Source organism: Rhincodon typus, chromosome 7, assembly GCF_021869965.1.
Source record: "Rhincodon typus isolate 14 chromosome 7, sRhiTyp1.1, whole genome shotgun sequence".
NCBI classification, from domain to species: Eukaryota; Metazoa; Chordata; class Chondrichthyes; order Orectolobiformes; family Rhincodontidae; genus Rhincodon; species Rhincodon typus.
In genome coordinates, this window is record NC_063338.1 from 38329009 (window position 1) to 38349930 (window position 20922).

At 40.9% G+C, this 20922-nt stretch overlaps 1 protein-coding gene across 1 annotated transcript in view; it reads left to right on the forward strand.

Annotated features, from left to right (window-relative positions):
- The first annotated feature begins 3629 nt into the window (after window positions 1-3629).
- Window positions 3630-20922, forward strand: part of cerkl (ceramide kinase-like) — a 149374-nt gene continuing 132081 nt past the window's right edge. The window contains exon 1 of the mRNA XM_048598560.1: window positions 3630-4100. Coding sequence (XP_048454517.1) covers window positions 3875-4100 — 226 coding nt within the window. The 5' untranslated portion in view covers window positions 3630-3874. The remainder of the gene's footprint in view (window positions 4101-20922) is intronic.

Consider the following 20922-nt stretch of genomic DNA (forward strand, 5'->3'; position numbering starts at 1 on the left):
TCCACGCCCTTACTACTCTCTGAGTAAAGAACCTACCTCTGACATCTGTCCTATATCTATCACCCCTCAATTTAAAGCTATGTCCCCTCGTGCTAGCAATCACCATCCAAGGAAAAAGGCTCTCACTATCCACCCTATCTAATCCTCTGATCATCTTATATGTCTCTATTAAGTCACCTCTTAACCTTCTTCTCTCTAACGAAAACAGCCTCAAGTCCCTCAGCCTTTTCTCATAAGACCTTCCCTCCATACCAGGCAACATCCTGGTAAATCTCCTCTGCACCCTTTCCAATGCTTCCACATCCTTCCTATAATGCAGCAACCAGAACTGTACACAATACTCCAAGTGCGGCCGCACCAGAGTTTTGTACAGCTGCAACATGACCTCATGGCTCCGAAACTCAATCCCTCTACCAATAAAATCTAACACACCTTACTCCTTCTTAACAACCCTATCAACCTGAGTGGCAACTTTCAGTGATCTATGCACATGGACACCGAGATCTCTCTGCTCATTCACACTACCAAGAATCTCACCATTAGCCCAGTACTCTGTATTCCTGTTACTCCTTGCATCAAACTTTGTTTCATTTATCTAAAAGGCTGCTAGTTTTCTCACAGATCAGTGTTTCTAAAGGCTTCATGATCACTAACATTAAACTACCAGACATGTAATTATCAGGCTATCCTTCTTTACTTTTGTTTAGAAAAAGGATATGACCATTGCAGTCCTCTCACATTACTTCTTTGTACAGAGGACCATTCTTTCCTTTTCACACCTTAATTTACACCCAACTTTCACCATTACTATCAACCCCTTTGACTACTGCACTCAGCCTCCACACCCTGGCTCCTCCTCCTACCCTGTGAGAAGTAATAAAAACAAATTTTCCAACATGCATCATTTCTGAAGAAGAATCACGCTATACTCAAAATGATAACTCTGTTTCACTCCCCTTACATGCAGTCAGACCTGCTGAGTTTCTCCAGCCCTTTTTATGTTCAATACAATTCTGAAGTATTTATTTAGCGCCTCAGCTATGCCTTGTGCCTCAACCAATAGAGATCCATTGTTACTCCAACAGCCTATTTATTATTAATGTAATAATTTGCCTGTAGCAAACCTTTGAAAGCAAATTGCTGAGCTCTTCGTTTCAGGCTAAGAAATTGCCAAGGCAATCGAATTCCTTTGGTTATCAAAATCTTTTGAAAATAATAGGCTTTATCTGACATTAAATTTCTCACAATATTTTGCTTCCAAAATAGTAGCTAAAATGGAAATCATATAGATTTTTATGGGAAACATTTCTGAATTTTTATATTGTACCAATTAAACATTCCAAACAAGTAATTCAGAAATTATTGTTAGTAGTATTATATAATACAGATTTATTTAATGGTAAAGTGTGCTTTGAAATTGACATAACATTCACACTTAGTTTGTTTACAAGTTGATCCCGAACTTAATAAATATAAAATGTTAAATTCTTACATGGTACAATTATTTGTTAAAGATAAGAAAACAAAATATATGCTGCCTTTCACATCTATTGAACATCTATAGCACTTTACTGCAATGAAGTACTTTCGAAGTACAGTGATACGTCATACAGTCCTACAGCATGGAGACAGGCCCTTTGGCCCAAACTCGTCTGTGCTGACCAAGATATCCATCCATGCTAAGCCCATTTCCCTGTTCTTGGCCCATATCCTTCTAAACCTATCCATGGGAAACATTTTAAATAAAAGTTTCAACTACATCAATTTTAATTGCATCAAATTTGCATGAAACTTTCAAAACCAATCTATTAGTTTTACCATCATCATTGAAGTGGATCTACACCTGAATCAGATCATTCTAAGTTTCCAACACTGCAAAGTCCTGACAAAATTACTCAGAAATCAATTTTCATATGGAATGTGCAATTTGTTTGATCCGTCGTATACTAGAAATGAGGCAAGAAGGAAATCTAAGCATTGCAAAGTTATGTAGAATACTTGTGGATTGGAAGGCAGGAAGTTAGAATTTGGTGCTTGTAAAATGCTAGGGGGGAAAGCAGGGCATGGTCCCTTTAAGAGATGATGTGTTTTTTTTCTATGCTTAGAGATTTAAACAATATGTCTGTGGGCAGCAGCTTGTGGGTTTGCAGATGCACAGAGAGCCCTCAAACTGAAAAATTTCTATCACAAGGCTGTGCAGTTAGCAGGCCAAGCAACAGTTTTGTTTTGTTATCAAGACAAGTTTTGATTTTAGCCAATCAATTTGAATTAGGCACTTAGATATCAAAACCAATTAAATTTAAATCTGATGTTTCTGACAACATAGGACCAATCCTATCATAAGAAACTGATGTATCATCAAGGGTGTACAAGAAGGGGCATTTGGAAAATCAGGAGAGTTAACTGCCATCTGCTAGAGTTAATAGCTTTCAGTTTGCAAGAGAGAATGCTGGCTCTGTCAGTCTTCTCTACATGTTAGAGAAAGCATCATTTAAATCAAAGGTACCAACAGCACAATTAGTTAATATTCCTGACAGAACATTTGACGGAAAAGGCAGAGTGCATTTCGGAAGACACGTAATCTGGCTGTAATTTTTGAGAGACTGAATTCTATTTTTTCTTTTATTTTGTATAAGTTTGACTTGTATTTATTGGAACAGCATAACATTAGGATCTTGTTTTATTCAGCAATAGTTAGCAGTTAGACGGGGTTTATTTGGATTGTTAATAGTTTAGTTAATTTGTTCACCGTTGAAGTTATATAAATAAATTGTTACTTGTTGATTGTCAAGGGCATGTCAGGGATTTGTTTTATTTAATCACGAGAAGTTGCTGAAAGACAGGTTACACCACTTTTCACACTCTTTTCAAACAGATTATCGGGTGAGGCACTCCTCTCTGGGTGTTTCGGTTTTAGGTCTCAGAGCGGAGTCAACCTCCACTTTATAACATAAGCAAATCCTTCATATAAGTGTGAAGCACGTGATAGGCAAATTGATTTAGGGTTTGTTTTCTAACGTTTGTGTTCATTCAGTTGCAAACAACATAAAATTGCATCACTGCAGCTGCTGGAAATCTGAAATTAACAGAGCAGCAAAACAGGACTTCCAGTATATTTTAATACTCGAAATAGCAAGTCCTTGTAACATATCAGTACCTGAATACAGCAAGAATAATGTGTGGTACAAGACTTATTTTGTCATCTGTTTCCGCGCTACAAAGTTTCCGTCAAACCGCCCAGAGATGGTCCGTGGCGGAAAAGAACATGGGCGAGTTGTTTGGGGTGAAATTTACAACTAAAGTAGATGTTGCAATGCCGTTTTTAAAAGCTTGCACCCGTTTATTTAGATTGAAACGACAGCATCAAATCAGAAAAGAGGAGACTGGCTGGGAGCGTACGCCAACCTGTATACGATCAACTATTTGCAATGGTTGTGGTTTGCTCTCTTAAAAGTATTGTAAGGAAATGCTGGGAACGACCAGATAAAGAAGCATTTGGGGCATGGAAACTTAGGCTCAGGTCCAAACCTGCAAAGATCACCTCCTCTGTGGACAGGTGACTGAATACATTTCAGTCTCATGGGGAAAGAACCTTCTTGATCTTGAAATTGCTTTCTTTCATCTTCCTTCTCCACCAACTGTCACTTCACTTGCCCCGTGGAGGGAGAAGGGGGAGGGGGGGAGTGCCTCCAACGGTCAGTCCTGCGCGTCCCCCGCGCAGGTGCGCTGCTCCTTCGACCTTTGGTCGCGCGCTTAGTGGCGGCGGCGTGCGCTAGGAGGAAGCGTTGTTGCGACGGCAACCGCGTCTACAGGGACGGGAGGGCCTCGAGTGAGGGGCCCATCGAGTCAGAACGTGGCTGGCGCGCGGCCCGCGATGTTCGCGGGCGGTTGGCGAGCAGTCGCTCCCCTCGCTACGTACTCCGAGACCGCGGGCAGCGGGCGGGCAAGGTTGGAGCCGTCCCCGGAGAGGGGCGCAGGAGGGTGCGGTCCGGAAGATCCGATCTGCCGGGGCATATTTCAGGTCGAGAAAAGAAGCTGCGACGTCGTGTTGACATCGAGCAGATTGATATGGACGCCGATTGAGCCGGAGAGCCCGGCAGGTGGGTCATTGTGTTACGGCAACTGAGAGCAAGGGATCCTGCACAGCTCTCTCAGAGCTCAATATTACTGCTGCAAACGCCCACATGGACATGCATTGTGCTCAAACTCTCAAAAAACCGGGCACCACTTGCAGGCGCTTGCTAAGTTTTAGATTTTTGAAAGTATCCATCTTAGAAAAAAAAACTAGCTGGAACATAGTTCATAAAGATAAGTTTTGTAAAGAATACAGTAACTAAAGGCCTCCTGTGATTTCGTGTTTGGATGTTTCCAGTGACAGAAACAAACCGGCAAATGGCTATCGGAACGAAGGAGAATCGAAAAGTTTACTCTCGTTCTCGCTCCATAAATGCTTAAATGCCGCCAGACCTGCTGAGTTTTTATAGCAGTTTCCGTTTTTATTTCAAATTTCCAGCGTCCGCAACTCTTTTTAAGACAATTTAACTGGTGGGCGATAACCATTTGCCTTAAAAGATACGGGGCAATTGCAAACCTCAAAGCAACAATATATCACACAAGTGATGATCTGCAATTTCCTCAATGCGTCACTTTTACAATGAGACATATTAGTATCGAATTTATTGTACGTCAAGTGATGAATACCTATTAGAAGGGCAATATTGTTCCTTGACTCAGTCATCTGAATTTGAAAAATCGTTTTGTTTTCACTATCTGACTTGTGGGGCATGTAAAACAATGCTTATCTATATTAAAATTCCCAGAAGTTCAAAAACTTTTGGCATCATGCCACATCTTTCAATGGATATTGAAATATTAATATTTTTCAATTCTTCTTGTTCTGTTCCATAATTAGGACATGCCATCCCACTGCTATACTGTAGATGCATTTTTTTTGGTAATTTGTAAAATTTGGGTATGAGTGGATTACTGAAGTTTACAGCATATTTGCATTCCTTCTGAATCCAAGAAGCAGTTATGCGGAGACTCAACCTCTGCTTGAAATGTAAAATAGATCTCTTGTGACTGCTGACAAATTTGTTTTCACTTTTGAAGTATGCATCTATGGTTACACACCTTTGGTCGGTATACAATCTGACTCAGACTTTACTTCAATCTATTATTTCACCCTTTCTGCATGCTGAATTTGATTTAGTGGCCACTGGATTGTACTTCTCCTTTGTATACCATTCTATTAAAATTAGATATACTAGCATGTCATCTTATGTTGGTAGTGGACACATAGGTTAGGCTAGGGTAAGTGCTAATTTAGATTGTAGGTACATAAGATGCTCAACTTTGGGTTGAGAATGTTTTGTGATATTCAAAATATTTGAATATAATACTATGTTAGTATTGCTGAAAAAAGACACATTTTGTAGAAGGTTTTTGTCTTGTATTCCATATGACCGTAAGGAAGTGGAACAGGAGTGGGCTATTTGGCCCCTTGAGCCTGCTGTGCCATCCAATAAGAACATGGCTCTTCTGACACACCCCACATCCACTTTCCTGCCCTTGCTACCCCTACTGATCAAGAATTTATCTATCTCAGCCTTTGAATATACACAAAGAGCTGCCCCCCACACCTCTCTGTGGTGAGGAGTTCCAAAGGCACTTAAACCCTCTCAGAGAAGAAATTCCTCCTCATCTCATTCTTAAATTGGCACCCCTTAATTCTGAAACTATGCCCTCTGGTCCTAGACATTTCCATGAGGAGAAGTATCCACTCAGCATTTACCCTGTCAAGCCCCTTAAGAATCTTACATGTTTCAATGAGATCACCTCTCTTTCTTCTAAATTCCAATTAATAGAGTGCCAACCTATTTAACCTTTGCTCATAAGACAGACCTTCCATACTAGGAATCATCCCAGTGAACCTTCTCTGAACCATCTCCAATGAAATTATACCTTTCTTTAAATAAAGGGACGAAAACTGTTCACTGTAGTCCAGATGTGGTCTCACCAGCACCTTGTCCAATTACACTACTCTTATACTCCAAACCCCTTGAAATAAGGACCAACATTCTGTTAGCCTCCCTGATTACCTACTGCACCTGCGTGCTAGCTTTCTGTGTTTAGTGCACAAGTGCCCCCAGTCCCTTTGTGTTGCAGCTTTCTGCAGTTTCTCTCCTTTTAAATAATACCGTGTTCTTTTGTTCTCCCTTCCAAAATGACCAACTTCGCATTTTCCTATTTTATAGTCCATTTGTCAAATTTTTGCCCACTCACTTAAGCTGTCAGTATCTCTCTGGAAACTGTTTGTATCCCTCTCGCAACATGCGTTTCCACTTATTGTCTGAAAATTTGGCTACAGTACATTCGCTTCCTTCCTCCAAGTCATTAATCAATATTGTAAACAGTTGTGCTCACAGCACTGATTCCTGTGGAACCCCACAGGTCACAGGTTGCCAACCTGAAAAAGTCCTCCTTTTGCCCCACCAGCTATTTCCTGCCCATGAGCCAGTTCTCCATCCATGCCAGTTTATTGCCTCCAACACCGTGGGCTGTTACCTTATGACTTAACTTTTAGTGAGGTACCTTGTCAAAAGCCTTCTTGAAGTCCAAGTACAACACATCTATTTGTTCCTCCCTGTCCACTCTGGTTAAGACTTCCTCAAAAACGAATTAGTCAGACACGATTTCCCTTTCATGAAACTATGCTGACTCTACTTGAATAGATTATGATTTTCCAAATGTTCTGTTATTCCTTCATAATTGATTTCAATACTTTTCCAACAATAATGTTAGGCTAATCAGTCTATTGTTACCTGCCTTTTGCCTGCCTCCCTCTTTGAATAAGGGTGTCATACTGGCAGTTTTCCAATCCTCTGGTACTTCTCCAGAATCCAAGGATTTTTGGAAAACTACAAGCAATGCATCCACAATCTCTGTAGCTACCTTCATTAGGATCCTAGGATGCAAACCATTAGGGCCAAGAGACTTATCTGCCTTTAGCCGCATTAGTTTGTCTAGTGATGGTGATGGTACTTGATTCCTCCCCTGAGCCCCGGCTCCTTGAACCTGCTCCGCCATTCATCCGGACAATTTTCAAGAATACAAATTCATGGGTGAAACCAACTTTGATACTCCATGAGAGGAATGTGCTGATTAGTTGGCAAGTGAACTGTTGATTTGTAGAGATGCTGTGATAGAGAATGCAATATTTAATTATTAGCAGTTAATAGCCAAGATTGGTTTAAATTTTCAACCAGTCAGGGCAATACCCTGTATAATAACCCAATACTCTGAATAATTTGAATAGTTGTCACCAGTTTGAGTTGAAATAGGCACAGTGTGTGTACATGTTTTTTCTGTCTGCATAAAAGAGCGCCCTATACATGACTACATGTAGCTTTCGGTACATGGAAGTGCACCACACAGAGCCCCACTGATAATCCTATATTGATTGTCCTTATAGTTCTTTGCACACTTGGAATTATTCAGCAAATGTCCAGTGGTGCAATCACAATGTTGGAATTGTGTTGCGAATTTTGCAAGGTTGAGCTTGTTGAGTGTGGTCAATATCTTTCTTGCTGTGAACAGGATATGTGGTTTGAGATTATCTGCCATTCTTTGAGATGCATGGCCTACTTATCTAGCATTGCATGAAAACTGAAATGTATATATCACGTTACTAATCTGTAATCATCAGAATGCATTTTTAACTTGATGGCAGCATCCTGTTACTGGTGATCGCCACTTGTTATGGCATAGTCGCTGTGTGAAACAACGGGGTTCACCTGTTCAAACTTTTAATATATCTTATCTTTAGGGCTCTTGTGTCAGAGTGGTAAGGTCCTTACCTGTGAGCTAGGTTCAAGTCTGAAAATCATACTCTAGAAGTGCGTAGTAGAATCTCTGAGCAGGTTGCTTAGACAATATCTATACCTTACCATTCTGGATAAGCTGAGATAGAGTGGCTATTTTTCAGGACTAAGGTGACTGCCTTAGAACTTTTCATGAGTTTGTGTGATATATGGTGAGAAATGATCTGATCAGGGTAGCTGTTGTCCTGCATGATGGCTTTGATCCACCTTATTTTAACATGTTTGCAGTGTGAATCAGGCCCTGACCAGTGAAGGAGCCCATCAAGACATATAAGAGAATTCTTACATGTGTCTGTGGATACAAATATAGAAAATGTAACATCTACACATCGTAAACATGTAAGGGATAGGAAGTTAGGTGTCATTTCCAAAAGGACAAGTTTCTCATGACATCCAACAAAGATGTTTGAAAGTCCTGGGCCTGGTGAGATCCAATGGCTACATCATCTATTTGGGTGTTCATGGTACTGTTAAAACTAAACTCAGCTGCAGGAGTTGCTCTGTTCATAATTTCAATGGATATTGATTTGCACAATGGTGGTGACTGTTGATCACCATGACATAGTGCTGCTGTGCAGATGTGTATGACTTTCTTGAGTGGTACATCAGTGAATAGGTTAGTAACATCAAATGGACACTGTGGCTATTGTTATGCAAGTCCTGTATGGCCTTCACAAATGTGAAGGCATCCTTCACCATCTAAGTGGAAAACTTGCACAAGACTGGATGTGGCAATTTACCCAACCATGTGGCCAATTCAGGTTGTGCAGAAGGAGTTATAGGTAAGCTAACCTGTGTGTGTCTAAGCCAACTTACATGTCTGTGTATGTAGTGAGCCTTGAGGATGAATCTTATTGTATACATCACCTGGTACTCCATTGCTTTTACAGAAGTCCAGCAACCACTTTTATTTAGCTTGCTTTCGAGGAAGGCTATTTGGTCATGCTGAGTGGCAGATTGAATGGTTACAGATTTTGGATTTTGAATGGCTTTCTGGTGCCATTTTGATAGTTTACAAAAAGAAATGAAAGTTTTAGCTTAAAGAGAAGGCCATCATGTTTGAGCTCTGAGCCAGTTGGGCCGATTCACCTCCACTACTGCCTTGCTGCCTGTGCTGGTCCCACCAACATCAGAGGTGCATCTCTCACCACTGGGCCCACCTTGTCGATGTCACCATGAAGCCCTTCTGCCATTGCTTTGCTGCCGCCAGTGCCGGAACCAACCAACAACAAAGTTGCCGATCCTCAGGCAGCATCTTTTGCTGCTGGGCCTACCTTGCCAACTTCGCCTCCACCAATGTAACAGCCACTGATTCTGGTCCCATGCTTGCCCCATAAAATTAAGGGCTCACTCTCCCCCATGCCAGGCACAAATTTTCCCTGTGCTGGTCTCATTCTGTTCTGCCACGAATCTGCGCCGAGATAACTCGCTGCTGATGCCGTGCGAACTCTTCTAACACAGTAAAGTAAAAGGTAAGTAAAAGAAGAATAAAAAAAGGATAGGGTAGGAAACAAAAAGAAAAGCAGATGGAATGGACAAGCCCTGAGCTCAGGAGCCCTATTCCTCCGCCATCTTGTCTTTAGGCTTTCACCGCAGGTCCCTGGCGAAAGCAGGGTTAGGCACCCTGAGGCGGCCATGAGGGCAAAGTCAAGCCTTGCGAGGAGGGTGAGCCTAGGACTGTGATTTTGAACTATTAACTGTGTTTCTTTGTTTTTTTGATGCTTTACTAAGAAGGACTGTAATGTTTAACTTCTTGGCTTACTTTCTTTGTTTTTCTACTTTGTACTAAGATTCTGTGCCTAGGTACACTTGTACCTAAAATGGCGCTGTAAGTGGCAGCTTGTAAACTTTACACTGGACTCATGCGAGTGAGTACATGTGACAATAAAAGCTAATTCTAATGTTTACTGATGTATATGTCCAAGTTGGTCTTGAGGCCTTGCAATGATGCTAGACTTTCAAGTTACATTTGAAAGTTCAAAGTCTGTCAGAAGCCCTCAATATGTCTGTGCAGGATTAATTAAGTGTGGCTTCAGAGATTCACTATCTTCAGCACACTGGTGGGATAGTTGGGAGTAGAGGAGTTTGAACTCGATGAGCACCTTGCCCTTTTGATGTGGGACGAAGGCACACCAAATTGAAACCATGTGGAAGGACCGGGTCCTTGCATTCAGGCAGTACATTTTTACTATGTATTTGGTGGCATTGTTAATTGCATTGCCAAAATTACTTCTCCTTCAGTGAGTTTATGGTGCTGGCATGTTTTAACCAGCTACTGTTTAGGGTACTATTGAAGTAGTATTGTGCCCCTGTTCTTTGCAGACAGAAAGAACATGTACATGCAGTGTGCTGTTTCAATTCAACAAAATAGGTCACAGTCATTCATTGGTTCCTTTTTCAGGTATTGCCTTGACTAACCAGTCAAGCTACCAGGTTTAAAATTTAAACATAGCCTGGCTTTTAACTGTCAATCATCATGAATTGATGCATTCTCCATGACTATGCCTCTACCAATTAGCAGTCTCCTCTCATGTGATATAGCTATTGGATTTCCCCATGAATTGGTATTTGCAGATTTGTCCTGATTGATGCAAGATGAAAAACTTTGACAAAATGTGTCTTTTATCAGCAGTATCCGAGTTCTGTATGAGCAATTCACTATTTGAATATCGCTTTACCTTCAAAAACAATTTGTTAAATGCTAGGTACTATTATTTCTGGTCAACAATTTTAATCTGAGGTCTTGTGAAGAGGATATTGAGCATGGGTTTATCACTTCTGGCAAAAGAGAGGTCAATGCGATGAGACAAGTAGTTGCTCTTGTAGTTATTAACTGGTTACAGAATGATATAGTGGATAGCTGAGAATATTTTTCTTTCCATTTTGAGAAAGTTGTCCTGTGGAGAAGTAAAAGATATCAAGAAATTATATTTAAAAATGCTGATGTATAGTGGGGTAACCTCAGGTCAAATTATGATAGAATATTAGGGGAACACTGGGGTAAATATTCGCCATTCAATAAAGTAGATGAAAGATTAATCATTGGTATAAAGTGAAAAATTCACTTTGTATTTGTGATTACATTTTGTTGCAAGCATTGTACAGACAATATTTGACATATTAGGTAATTATATTGACTATGTGATCTAAATTAATTCTCAAAACTAGTTCTACACTTCATTTCGTCTTTTGAAAAGCTTGCCTAAGATGTTAGAATTAATTCAAAAGCACGGAATCTGGTGTGTTTATAATCTGATTCAAAACAAGATACTATGACTGTTTGCGCAAGTATTTGTGAAAGGTACATGAAAGTAGGTCTGACCAAACCCATTAGAAGGTTATTTCATGAAATAAAGGAAAAAAAGGAAGCTTTTTATGTAGTTATCATTACACTATTGTGATTCTTAAATTTAGGATCCTTTAATATTAGTAATAGAAAACATAGAATGGATTATCCATGATCTGTGGTGGTTGTTTCCTTCAAACCTCTATTCATTTGCATCATTTACTGGTCAAACTTTGCTTTCCCCTAAAATATGTGAAGATCTAATTTCAATATGAAAATAAATACAAATTATACAGGGATAGACAACCTTTTTGCAGGAAAATGTGTATATCAGTATCATCCTTGAAGATGGACTCTCAGGGTCAGATATATTTTGCACTAAGGAAGTCTGAAAGCGTTCAGGAACAATTTTAGATCCTAAATGAAAGTAGCATTTCATTTTGCGGTTTCAGACAAATGAATTGCCCACTGATTTTGTTTTTTGTTATCTTCTTGACCTTTGCCAAGAAACAGTTAAAATTACAGTTACAGTTACAGTTAAAATTTTGGAAATGTAGATTCTCTTGTTCAGGGGAAGAAGAAAGGAGAGATGCAGAACAGGCTCTATTCTGCTACAGAGAGCTTGTACACACTCCAGCTTGCCAATACATGTCATTGGCCTGGATTTTGCAGTGAAAATTATGGCAAAGTTATCAATGTTCACAATCGTTAATCCACTGGAACTCTCAGCAGCCTCTAGAGACTTCCAGATTATCAGGGAAACCCTGAAATTGCAGTAACCAATTCTGTGCTTCTCCACAGGGTGAGCTTTAAGGTCCCCCAAGACTCCATTTGGTGGGAAATATTTGAACTTGCATAGGCTATTATTGACATAATTTAACAATATACAGCATAATTATTATTACACACCATCACTAGTTCTGAAAAGCTAATCTTGTATTTGTGGAATGCAAAATATTTCCATTATGATTTTAAAAAAATCACTTAAACTATACTTTTAAAAAGTTTTGTTATTTTAGCTTTTATCCTAGCCCAATCATAATCACTTATTCTAGTATGTAAAATAGAAAATCAAAATAAAAATAGTTGAATGCTTTTACATTTAAACATTAAAAATAGTTGCAGGAGTAGGCTACATGTCCCTTCAAGTATACTTCACAATTCGATATGATCATGGACAATCATCCAACTCAATAGCCTGTTCCCACTTTCCCTCATACCCTTTGATTCGTTTTGTCCTAATAACTATATCTAACTCCTTATCGAAAACATTAAATATTTTGGCCTAAACTGCTTTCTTTTGCAGAAAATTCCAAGGGAGGGAACTAAATGTAATATCTCCAAGTTTGCAGATGATCCATTGCTAGGAGATGGAACTGTGCTTCCATGTGATTTGGACAAGTTGAGCAAGTGGGCACATGGATGGCAAATGAAGTATAATGTAGATAAATGTAAGGTTATAATCTGAATTGTGATAGGTTTGGTCAGGGGGAGGTGCAATGAGACTTGGGTGTCCTAGCACGGATATATCTTGTTGAAATTGCAAAGGGTCTTTGTGAGACCACATCTGGAGTATTGTATACAGCTTTGGTCTCTTTATAGAGTCATAGAGATATACAGCACAGAAACAGACCCTTCCGTCCAACTTGTCCATGCTGACCAGATATCCTAAACTAATCTAGTCCCATTTGCCAACATTTGGCCCATATCCCTCTAAACCCTTCCTATTCACTTACCCATTCAGATGATTTTCAAATTTGTAATTGTACCAGCCTCCATCACTTTCTCTGGCAGCTCATTCCATACACGCACCACCCTCTGTGAAAAAGTTGCCCCTTAGATCCCTTTTAAATCTTTTTCCCCTCACCACAAACCTATGCTGTCTAGTTTTGGACTCCCCTACTCTGGGGAAAAGACCTTGACTATTCATCCTATCCATGCCCCTCATGATTTTATAAAACTCTACAAGGTCACCCCTTAGTCTCCGACACTCCAGGGAGAAAATAGCCCCAGCCTATTCAGCCTCTCCCTATAGCTCACACCCTCCAACCCTGGCAACATACTTGTAAATCTTACCTGAACCCTTTCATGTTTCACAACATCCTTCCTATAGCAGGGGGACCAGAATTGAAAGCAGTATTCCAAAAGTGTTCGAACCAATGTCCTGTACAGCTGAAACATGATCTCCCAACTCCCACACTCGATGCACTGTTCTGAGGACGGTGGTTCTGGCAATGGAGAGGGTGCAATAAAGGTTTACCAGACTGATTCCTGGCATGGTAGGACTAATGTATAAAGACAGAGACTGGATCACTTAAGATTATGTTCATTGGAGTTTACAAGAATGAGTTGGGAGGAAATATAATGGAAACCTGTAAAATTCTAACAGGACAAGACAGGAGAGGATGCAGGAAGGATGTTCCCAATGACCAGGGATTCTGGAATTGGGGTCACAGTCTAAGGATATAGGGCAGGCTGTTTAAGACTGAAATTTCTTTACACTCTGGGTGATCTCTGCTATCATCTGAAGCTGGCCAGTGGATACTGATACAAGGAGACAGCATGGTCATTTACAGGCAAGATCACTGCATCCTGAATAAGTGATGTCAGTTAATGAGTTAATCTGCAACAAACGGGTTAGTGATTGTCATTGTTTCTGCTGTACTCTTTCACTTCACCGGCTTAAGAGGTACTGCAAAGCTCATATGTAGCTGGAATTCTCATTATGACTGCCAGCCAGGCAGAACGGTAGTAGTATAGCCACAAGGCAACATGTCCTGAAGAAGGAAAAGGAGACCTTGCAGCATGCGATTGTTTCACAACAGGATGTTCTCACTGCTCCTATGGTATGTGGAGACTGTGTGCCAGCAGTAAGGCATTTACTGTCTTAATTCATCTGCTTCAGCAGAAATTGGAGCTAAATATCAAAGTGCGCACAGCATTACTTTTAACTTTTTGGGGTATAGTGACCTTGAACGTTTATATTTCCAGCTCATAATAGGTTGCAACAGATAGCATGAGTAATTTTGGTGAGTTTGCTGATCTTATGACCATCAACAGGGTGGCAGATGCCTTATTCACAACGAGGCAGAAAAGCAACATCATCCCAACGCAGGCTGGAATTCAGGATGAGGGAGCTGAGCATTTTTCTGGAGAAAGGTCCAGACCCGAAAAGTCAGCTTTGCTGCTTGGCCTGCTGTGTTCATCCAGCTCTACACCATGTTATCTCAGATTCTCCAGCATCGGCAGTTCCTACTATCTCAGGATGAGAGAACTGTTAGATTTGCTGGCATTCCTGAATTTCCTGAGTACTAAGATTTATTTGGTTGCGTATACTTTGCTATGTGGTGTCCTCATCAACAGTAGCCACATTTCATATCATGTCACATCTCCGTGTCCATACCCTTGTGCATTAATGCCTGGAAACTTGAAGTGCAGAGTCATTAGCTTCTCCAGTAAAATAACGTGTAGCATCAGTCTTTGATTTGGTGTTTGTTAAGGTAAAGTTAATTGACATTGTCATCATTTGAGTGTTGTCTCCCTCCAGTTTCTCAGCATCTGGACACTTAACATTTGTGTCCCTTTCTTATCTTGTAGATGAAAAAGACTAGCATTTGTGTTAAAGATAAGCAGAAGCAGACAACTGGAATCTGCCTTTTTCTGGTAGTATGAGGGGTATATGTTGGGAACCTGTATTGAAATAGTGTGATTCCCCAAAAATACCTTCATATTTCATTTTGGGTGACTTGTGATCCTAAAGTGAAGACTGAATATCATTTTTTGGTAATTGCACATTCATCCTTGTGACTAATATGGATTATTTCTATCAATTTTTATATATTGTTCTTTGAATAATTCTGAAAATGTTATGAAAAAGACCACAAAATGGTGTTAACTTCAAAAGAAATTGCAGGAAAAGGGGAGTAAATGTGGTTGTAAAAGTAGGCAAAGCTAAGAGTCAGATAAAGGTTACAATTGTGCACAGCACAAATATACAGCCAGATCTCATTACTGTCAAATCAGTGAAACTGAAACATTTTAGTCTACCCTCAAAAGGTTCATTATCATTGTCAGCAGGAACAGACATTTTCACTTCCACCTCATTAACCGCTTTCCCAGTCAGGAGAAGGCATATGCTGGTACAAATCAAGGTATTAAAGAGGAATGGTCCTTGTTGCAACACGTGTGCTAGAACGAATATGCTCTTCCCTTTAGTTCACAATACCACATGACTTGAAATAAAGCACCACGCATTCGAAAATTTATTACCTTTGAATTTACAGCTAATCTTTGAGTGCCATTTTTAGAGCTATGTGAAATTAAACATTCATGTGAAAAATTTTGGAACACACAGAAGAAAGCAGGTTGTGTTTGTTATTGGTGTTAAAGCAGTGATTCACAGAAATTTTAAAAAGAAAGAAGGTGTGACTATTTTTATTTGTTCAAGGAATGTGAACGTTGCTAGTGGAGCTAGCATTTATTACCTATCCCAAATTGTTTTTGAGAAGGTGATGTTAAGCCCACCTCTACAGTTCATGTTTGATGCTAGACTATAAGAAAGGATTTGATAACCGAACACTTAGAAAATACCAGTGGGATTATACAAAGTCAGCTTGGATGAATGAAAGGGAAATCGTCTTTGCTGAAACTACTGGAGTTTTTTAGGACGTAACTAATAGAATAGGTGAAGGTGAACAGTGGATGTGATGTACTTTAATTTTCAGAAAGCTTGATAAAGTCCCACTTAAGAGGTTATGGTGTAAAATCAAAGCATGTTCAAATCAGTGGTAACATACTGGCACGGATAGAGGAATTGGTTAGACAGGAAATGGCATGGGAATAAATGTGTTAATTTCAGAGTGGAAGATCGTAACAAGTAAGGTACTGCCGGGGTCAGTGCTTGGTCCTGAGCTATTCACAATATATGTTAATAATTTGAATGAGGGAATATTTGCGAGTTTGCTGAGATAACAAAACTAGAAGGAAATGAAAGTGCTGAGGAGAACTTGGAGAGGCTTCAGAATGATTTAGACAAGTGGATTGAGTGGGAACATACGTGGCAGAAGCAATGTAATATGAGCAAATGTACAGTTGTCTACTTTGGCAGGAAAAATAGAATGGCAGAGTGTTATTTATTTGGTGATAGATTGGAAAACGTTGATGTATAACAGGACCTCAGTCTCCTTGTACATTGGTCATTGAAAGCAAGCATGCAGATGCATAAAGCATTTAGGAAGGCAAATGGTTTGTTGGTCTTCATTGCAAGAGTATTTGAGTATAGGAGCAAGTAAGTCTATCTGCAGCTGTATAGGGCCTTGGTGAGAGTGCAGCTGTACTATAGTGCGCTGCTTTAGTCTCCTTCCCCAAGAAAAGATGTACTTGCCTTAATGCAAGTGCAGTGAGAGTCCACCAGACTGATTCCTAGCTTGGCAGGTTTGTCTTGTTAGGAGAGTTTGGGTTCACTGGACCTGTATTCGCTGCACTTAAGAAAAATGAGACTGATTCTCATTCAAATGTATATATTTCTGTCAGGGTGGACAGACTGGACGTAGGAATAATATTTCACTTGGCCAAGGGGATCCAGAACAAAGGGTCATTGGCTCAGGATATGTAGTGAGCTGAGATGAGGAAACATTTTTTCAGTCAGAGAGTTGTGAACCTGTGGAATTCTCCACCACAGAAGGCTATAGAGGTGGTCGTTGAATATAATTAAGAAAGAAGTAGGCAGATTTCTAGAAAGCAGTGGTAGGGCATGGGGAGAGAGCGGGTATATGGCATTGAGATAGTGGATAATCCATGATGTTGAATGATGAAGTGTGTTGAATGGTAAAGTGTGTTTAATGGGTTACAAGGCCTACTTCTAGTTTGTTTACTATTGGTACACCCACTATGCTTTTGAAAAGGGATTTCCAGGACTTTGAGCAATGATGAAGTAATGGTGATAGAGTTCTGTATTAGAATGTTGTGGGTATTGGGGAGGATCCTGCAACGTAGTGACATTCTTATACATATGTTGTCCATGTCCTATGTGATAGATGCCACTGATTTGGTAAATGCTCACATGAGGTGTTCTTCTCCTCCACATCCACTTCCTCCTGTGCGTGTGCACGCGCCCCACTCTCTCTCACACACACACACAAACACGTGCGCGCGCGCCACCTCACTGACATGATACGTGTATTTATGACATAGACAGACATGTTGAGTATCAAAAATACTTTCTATGTAAGCTAATGACCAGTGGTAAGAGTGGTTAAAAATTTCTGTGGTCAAATGATGGAAAAGAAGTGGAACTTCTACCATCACTATCTGTGGCTCCAGGTTACAATATGCATTAGAAGTGTAAGTTCTCACAGCAACTCAAACTCGCAGGGTGCACGTTTTTTCAATCAGATTAGACCAACAACAGTGGGTTAAATCCCCTTTCCAGATCAGATGTAAGGGTGGGAGGAGAATTTGGGACGTGACTCATTGCTCAACCTCTGGTGGATATCACAATGCTATGTTTTGGACTGACCTTTGGGCAGTGATTTCTAGAGGAGGAATGAAGATGTCAGAGTGGCAACTGTTTTCACAGTGTGAATATTTATTTTTATGATTATTCAGTTGAAACACCAGGCTTCCATAAATTATTCAAAATACTTTTTCTGTGTTGTTTCTATCACTTTCTTTACCCTTTCAATAACTAAAATTTCCAGTGTCTGAAATAAACACTTAATCGAAATTTAAAAGATGAGTGCAGAGTTCTCTACATATGTATTTATGTATTGAAGTTACTATTTAATATCTTCTCTAAATTTGCTCCTTGAAATTCTTTTGACTGTGGTAAAAGCCTCTATTTTAGATTTTTGCCCAGGGCTGGGATTGTGGGCTGAATTTAGGTTGTGTAGTCTGAACATCTGTCAACTTAGCCAACCATTATGAATGTTAGAGTTTTTAAAGATGGTTTTTTTTTTTTGTTAAATTGTCTCATTCAATGTAAAATAGATTTTCCTTAAAGGGAAGATGGAGATTACACTTAATTCTGGCTAGAGACAGGCCCACGTGATCACGAACTGAAACCTATAGAAAGTCAAGTACCAACTTTCACCACTGAAATAACTGCACAGAGGCAGGTATCCTGTCACCAAGTCACCCTTCATTGCTTCTTCACAGTAGATGGTCTGTGGCCAGCCGGCTTGGAGTCCATCCTCTGAACTGAGGAGATTCTAAGTCCCTTGTTAGTATTTGTCAGCCAGTGCCTCCTGATTGACCTCCTAACAACCCCAATCAAGGATCTCGTAGCCAACGAGGTTCACCTGGTTCCAATCTCTACACTCTCCTCCCCACACCCTCCAAGTCCGGGGATTTAGGCCTGATCTTTCTCTTGTAGCTTTTTCTGCAATGTTTGCGCCCCAGGTCTGATTCCTCTGATTCAGACCGTGACATCGGTGGCATGTACCGGAACGTAGCCTGTCTTGGGAGTCTTTCTTCCTCGTCTGGTGGTGCGTCTATCTCGGACTCTGAAGTTACTAGACAGAGAGGGAGAATCTACAGTTTGTGACAGGGTGTCTGGCTGTTCTGAGCATCCAGGTACGTTTTGCTCCTTTGAGGTAACAGCTTTCAGGTGATTCACACGTTTGTTCAGGACTGTTAACACCTACCTGAACATTGTTATTCACAGGACCCGACCTCACATCACTGCTTTTTTAAAGCCTGCCTTCAACATTTGGAGTGCTCTTTCTGCCAGACCATCGTAAGGTGGATGGTATGGAGCTGTCCTTATGTGCCAAATGCCATTTGACTTCAGGAAATACTCCAATTCCCTGCTAGTAAATGACATTCCATTGTCAGTGACCAGTACTTCCGGGAGTCTGTGTATCGGAAACGATGCTCGCAGCTTCTCAGTTGTCATCCTGGAGTTTGCCAAACAGACTTTATGCACATCCAACCACTTTGAATGTGCATCCACAATGACCAGGAACATTGACACCATGAAAGGACCAGCACAGTCAACGTGTAACCAGTACCAGGGTTTTTCCAGCCATTCCCACAAATGTGGAGCCACTGCTGGTGGCAACTTTTGTCCTTGTTGGCACTCTGGGCACTGCCCCATGGATGCAGCTATGTCAGCATCCATCCGAGCCACCAGACATAGCTTCTCGCTAGTATCTTAATCATGGAACTCCCTGGATGACCCTGATGGAGTTTGGCCAGTAGCTGGTGGCAACCTCTACCTGGGACAATCACTCTTGCTCCCCAAAGTGATATGCCATCCTGTACGGTGATCTGGTCTTGCTGGGTCCAGAAACATTTCAGTCCCGGTTGCGGTGGCCCTTCTGTTTTCCCCATTATCACCAGCTGTTGTAGTTTTGCTAGCACGGTCTTTTTGTGTCCACAGTCGGAGATGGTCACTGGTGACTGAAGGATGTCTAGGAAGTTTAAAACAGAAACGGACTGTTCCAGGGGAGGCACCACCAGAGGAGTATCTGCCAGTGGGATGCAGCTCAAGGCATCCACATTAGCCACTTGGCTTCCTGGATGGTGTTCCAACTTGTACTTGTACACACTGAGAATCAGAGCTCACTGCTGAATTCTACTGGAAGCTATGGGTGGCACCGCCTTGGCTTCCTTCAGTAGCCTTAGCAGGGGTTTGTTATCCGTTACGATGACAAATTCCCATCCATATAGGTACTGGTGGAACCTCCTCACACCAAAGATGACTGCTAAACCTTCCTTCTTTATTTGGGCATATATGCGTTCAGCATCAGCCAAAGTCTGGGAAGCATCTGCTATGGGGCGTTCCTCTCCACTGGGGAGTTAACCCTACCCTGATACTGTATGGGAGGCATCACATGTCAGCACCTCCTCTCGCTTTGGAATGTAGTGGGCCAACAGCGTCCCTAAGGGCTACTTCTTGGCTACGTGACCATTTCCAAGGCTGACCCTTTTTCAATAGCAGGTGTAAAGGTGCCAAGATGAAGGCCAGGTTACATATGACCTTTCTGTAATAATTCACTGGGCCAAGGAAAGACCTAAACTCTGCTGGAAAAGGGCGCAGGCTGATGATACCCCAAGTGACAGTCTTGTATATTGGTATAAACCGTTATGGGTATTAATTGTGGCATATGTCTGGGATTCCTCATCCAATCACATTTGTCGGTAGGTGTGGCTCATGTCCAGCTTCATAAAGAACAGGCTCCCCTGCCAACTTTGCGTACGAGTCCTCTATACGAGTGATCGGTATTTATCCACCTGTGAGAAACTGTTTGCTGTTTGCTTAAAATCCCCACAAAGGTGAACTGAGCCATCAGGCTTTACAATCATTACAACTGGTGTTGCCCATTCCACAAACTGTACTGGTTTGATGATTCCTTCACTCTTCAGCCTCCAGATTTCACCTCTACTTTTGCCCGCAATGCAAATGGCCTTGCATAATTGTGGAATTTCTTCCTGGTCAACATGTGAAGTAGCTTTGTCCCCTTTGATACTTCCAAGCCCTTCTTGAAAAGCTCCTGGGCATTTCACTAGGACTTCACTGAGGCAGCCATTTGCCAATTGAAAAATATTGCGCCAATCTATGTGAATCTTTCTCAAGCAATTCCGTCCCAATAGGCTTGGGTCTGAGCCTCTTACTACCCTCAGTTGTAACTGCATGACCTGCTTCTCATTAGGAGTCCATAACAGAAGACGTACCCTTAATTTGCTAATGTATGTTCTCAGTCTGGCTGAGTCTTGCGCAAACTTAAGAGTTGGAGACCTGACTAAATCTTG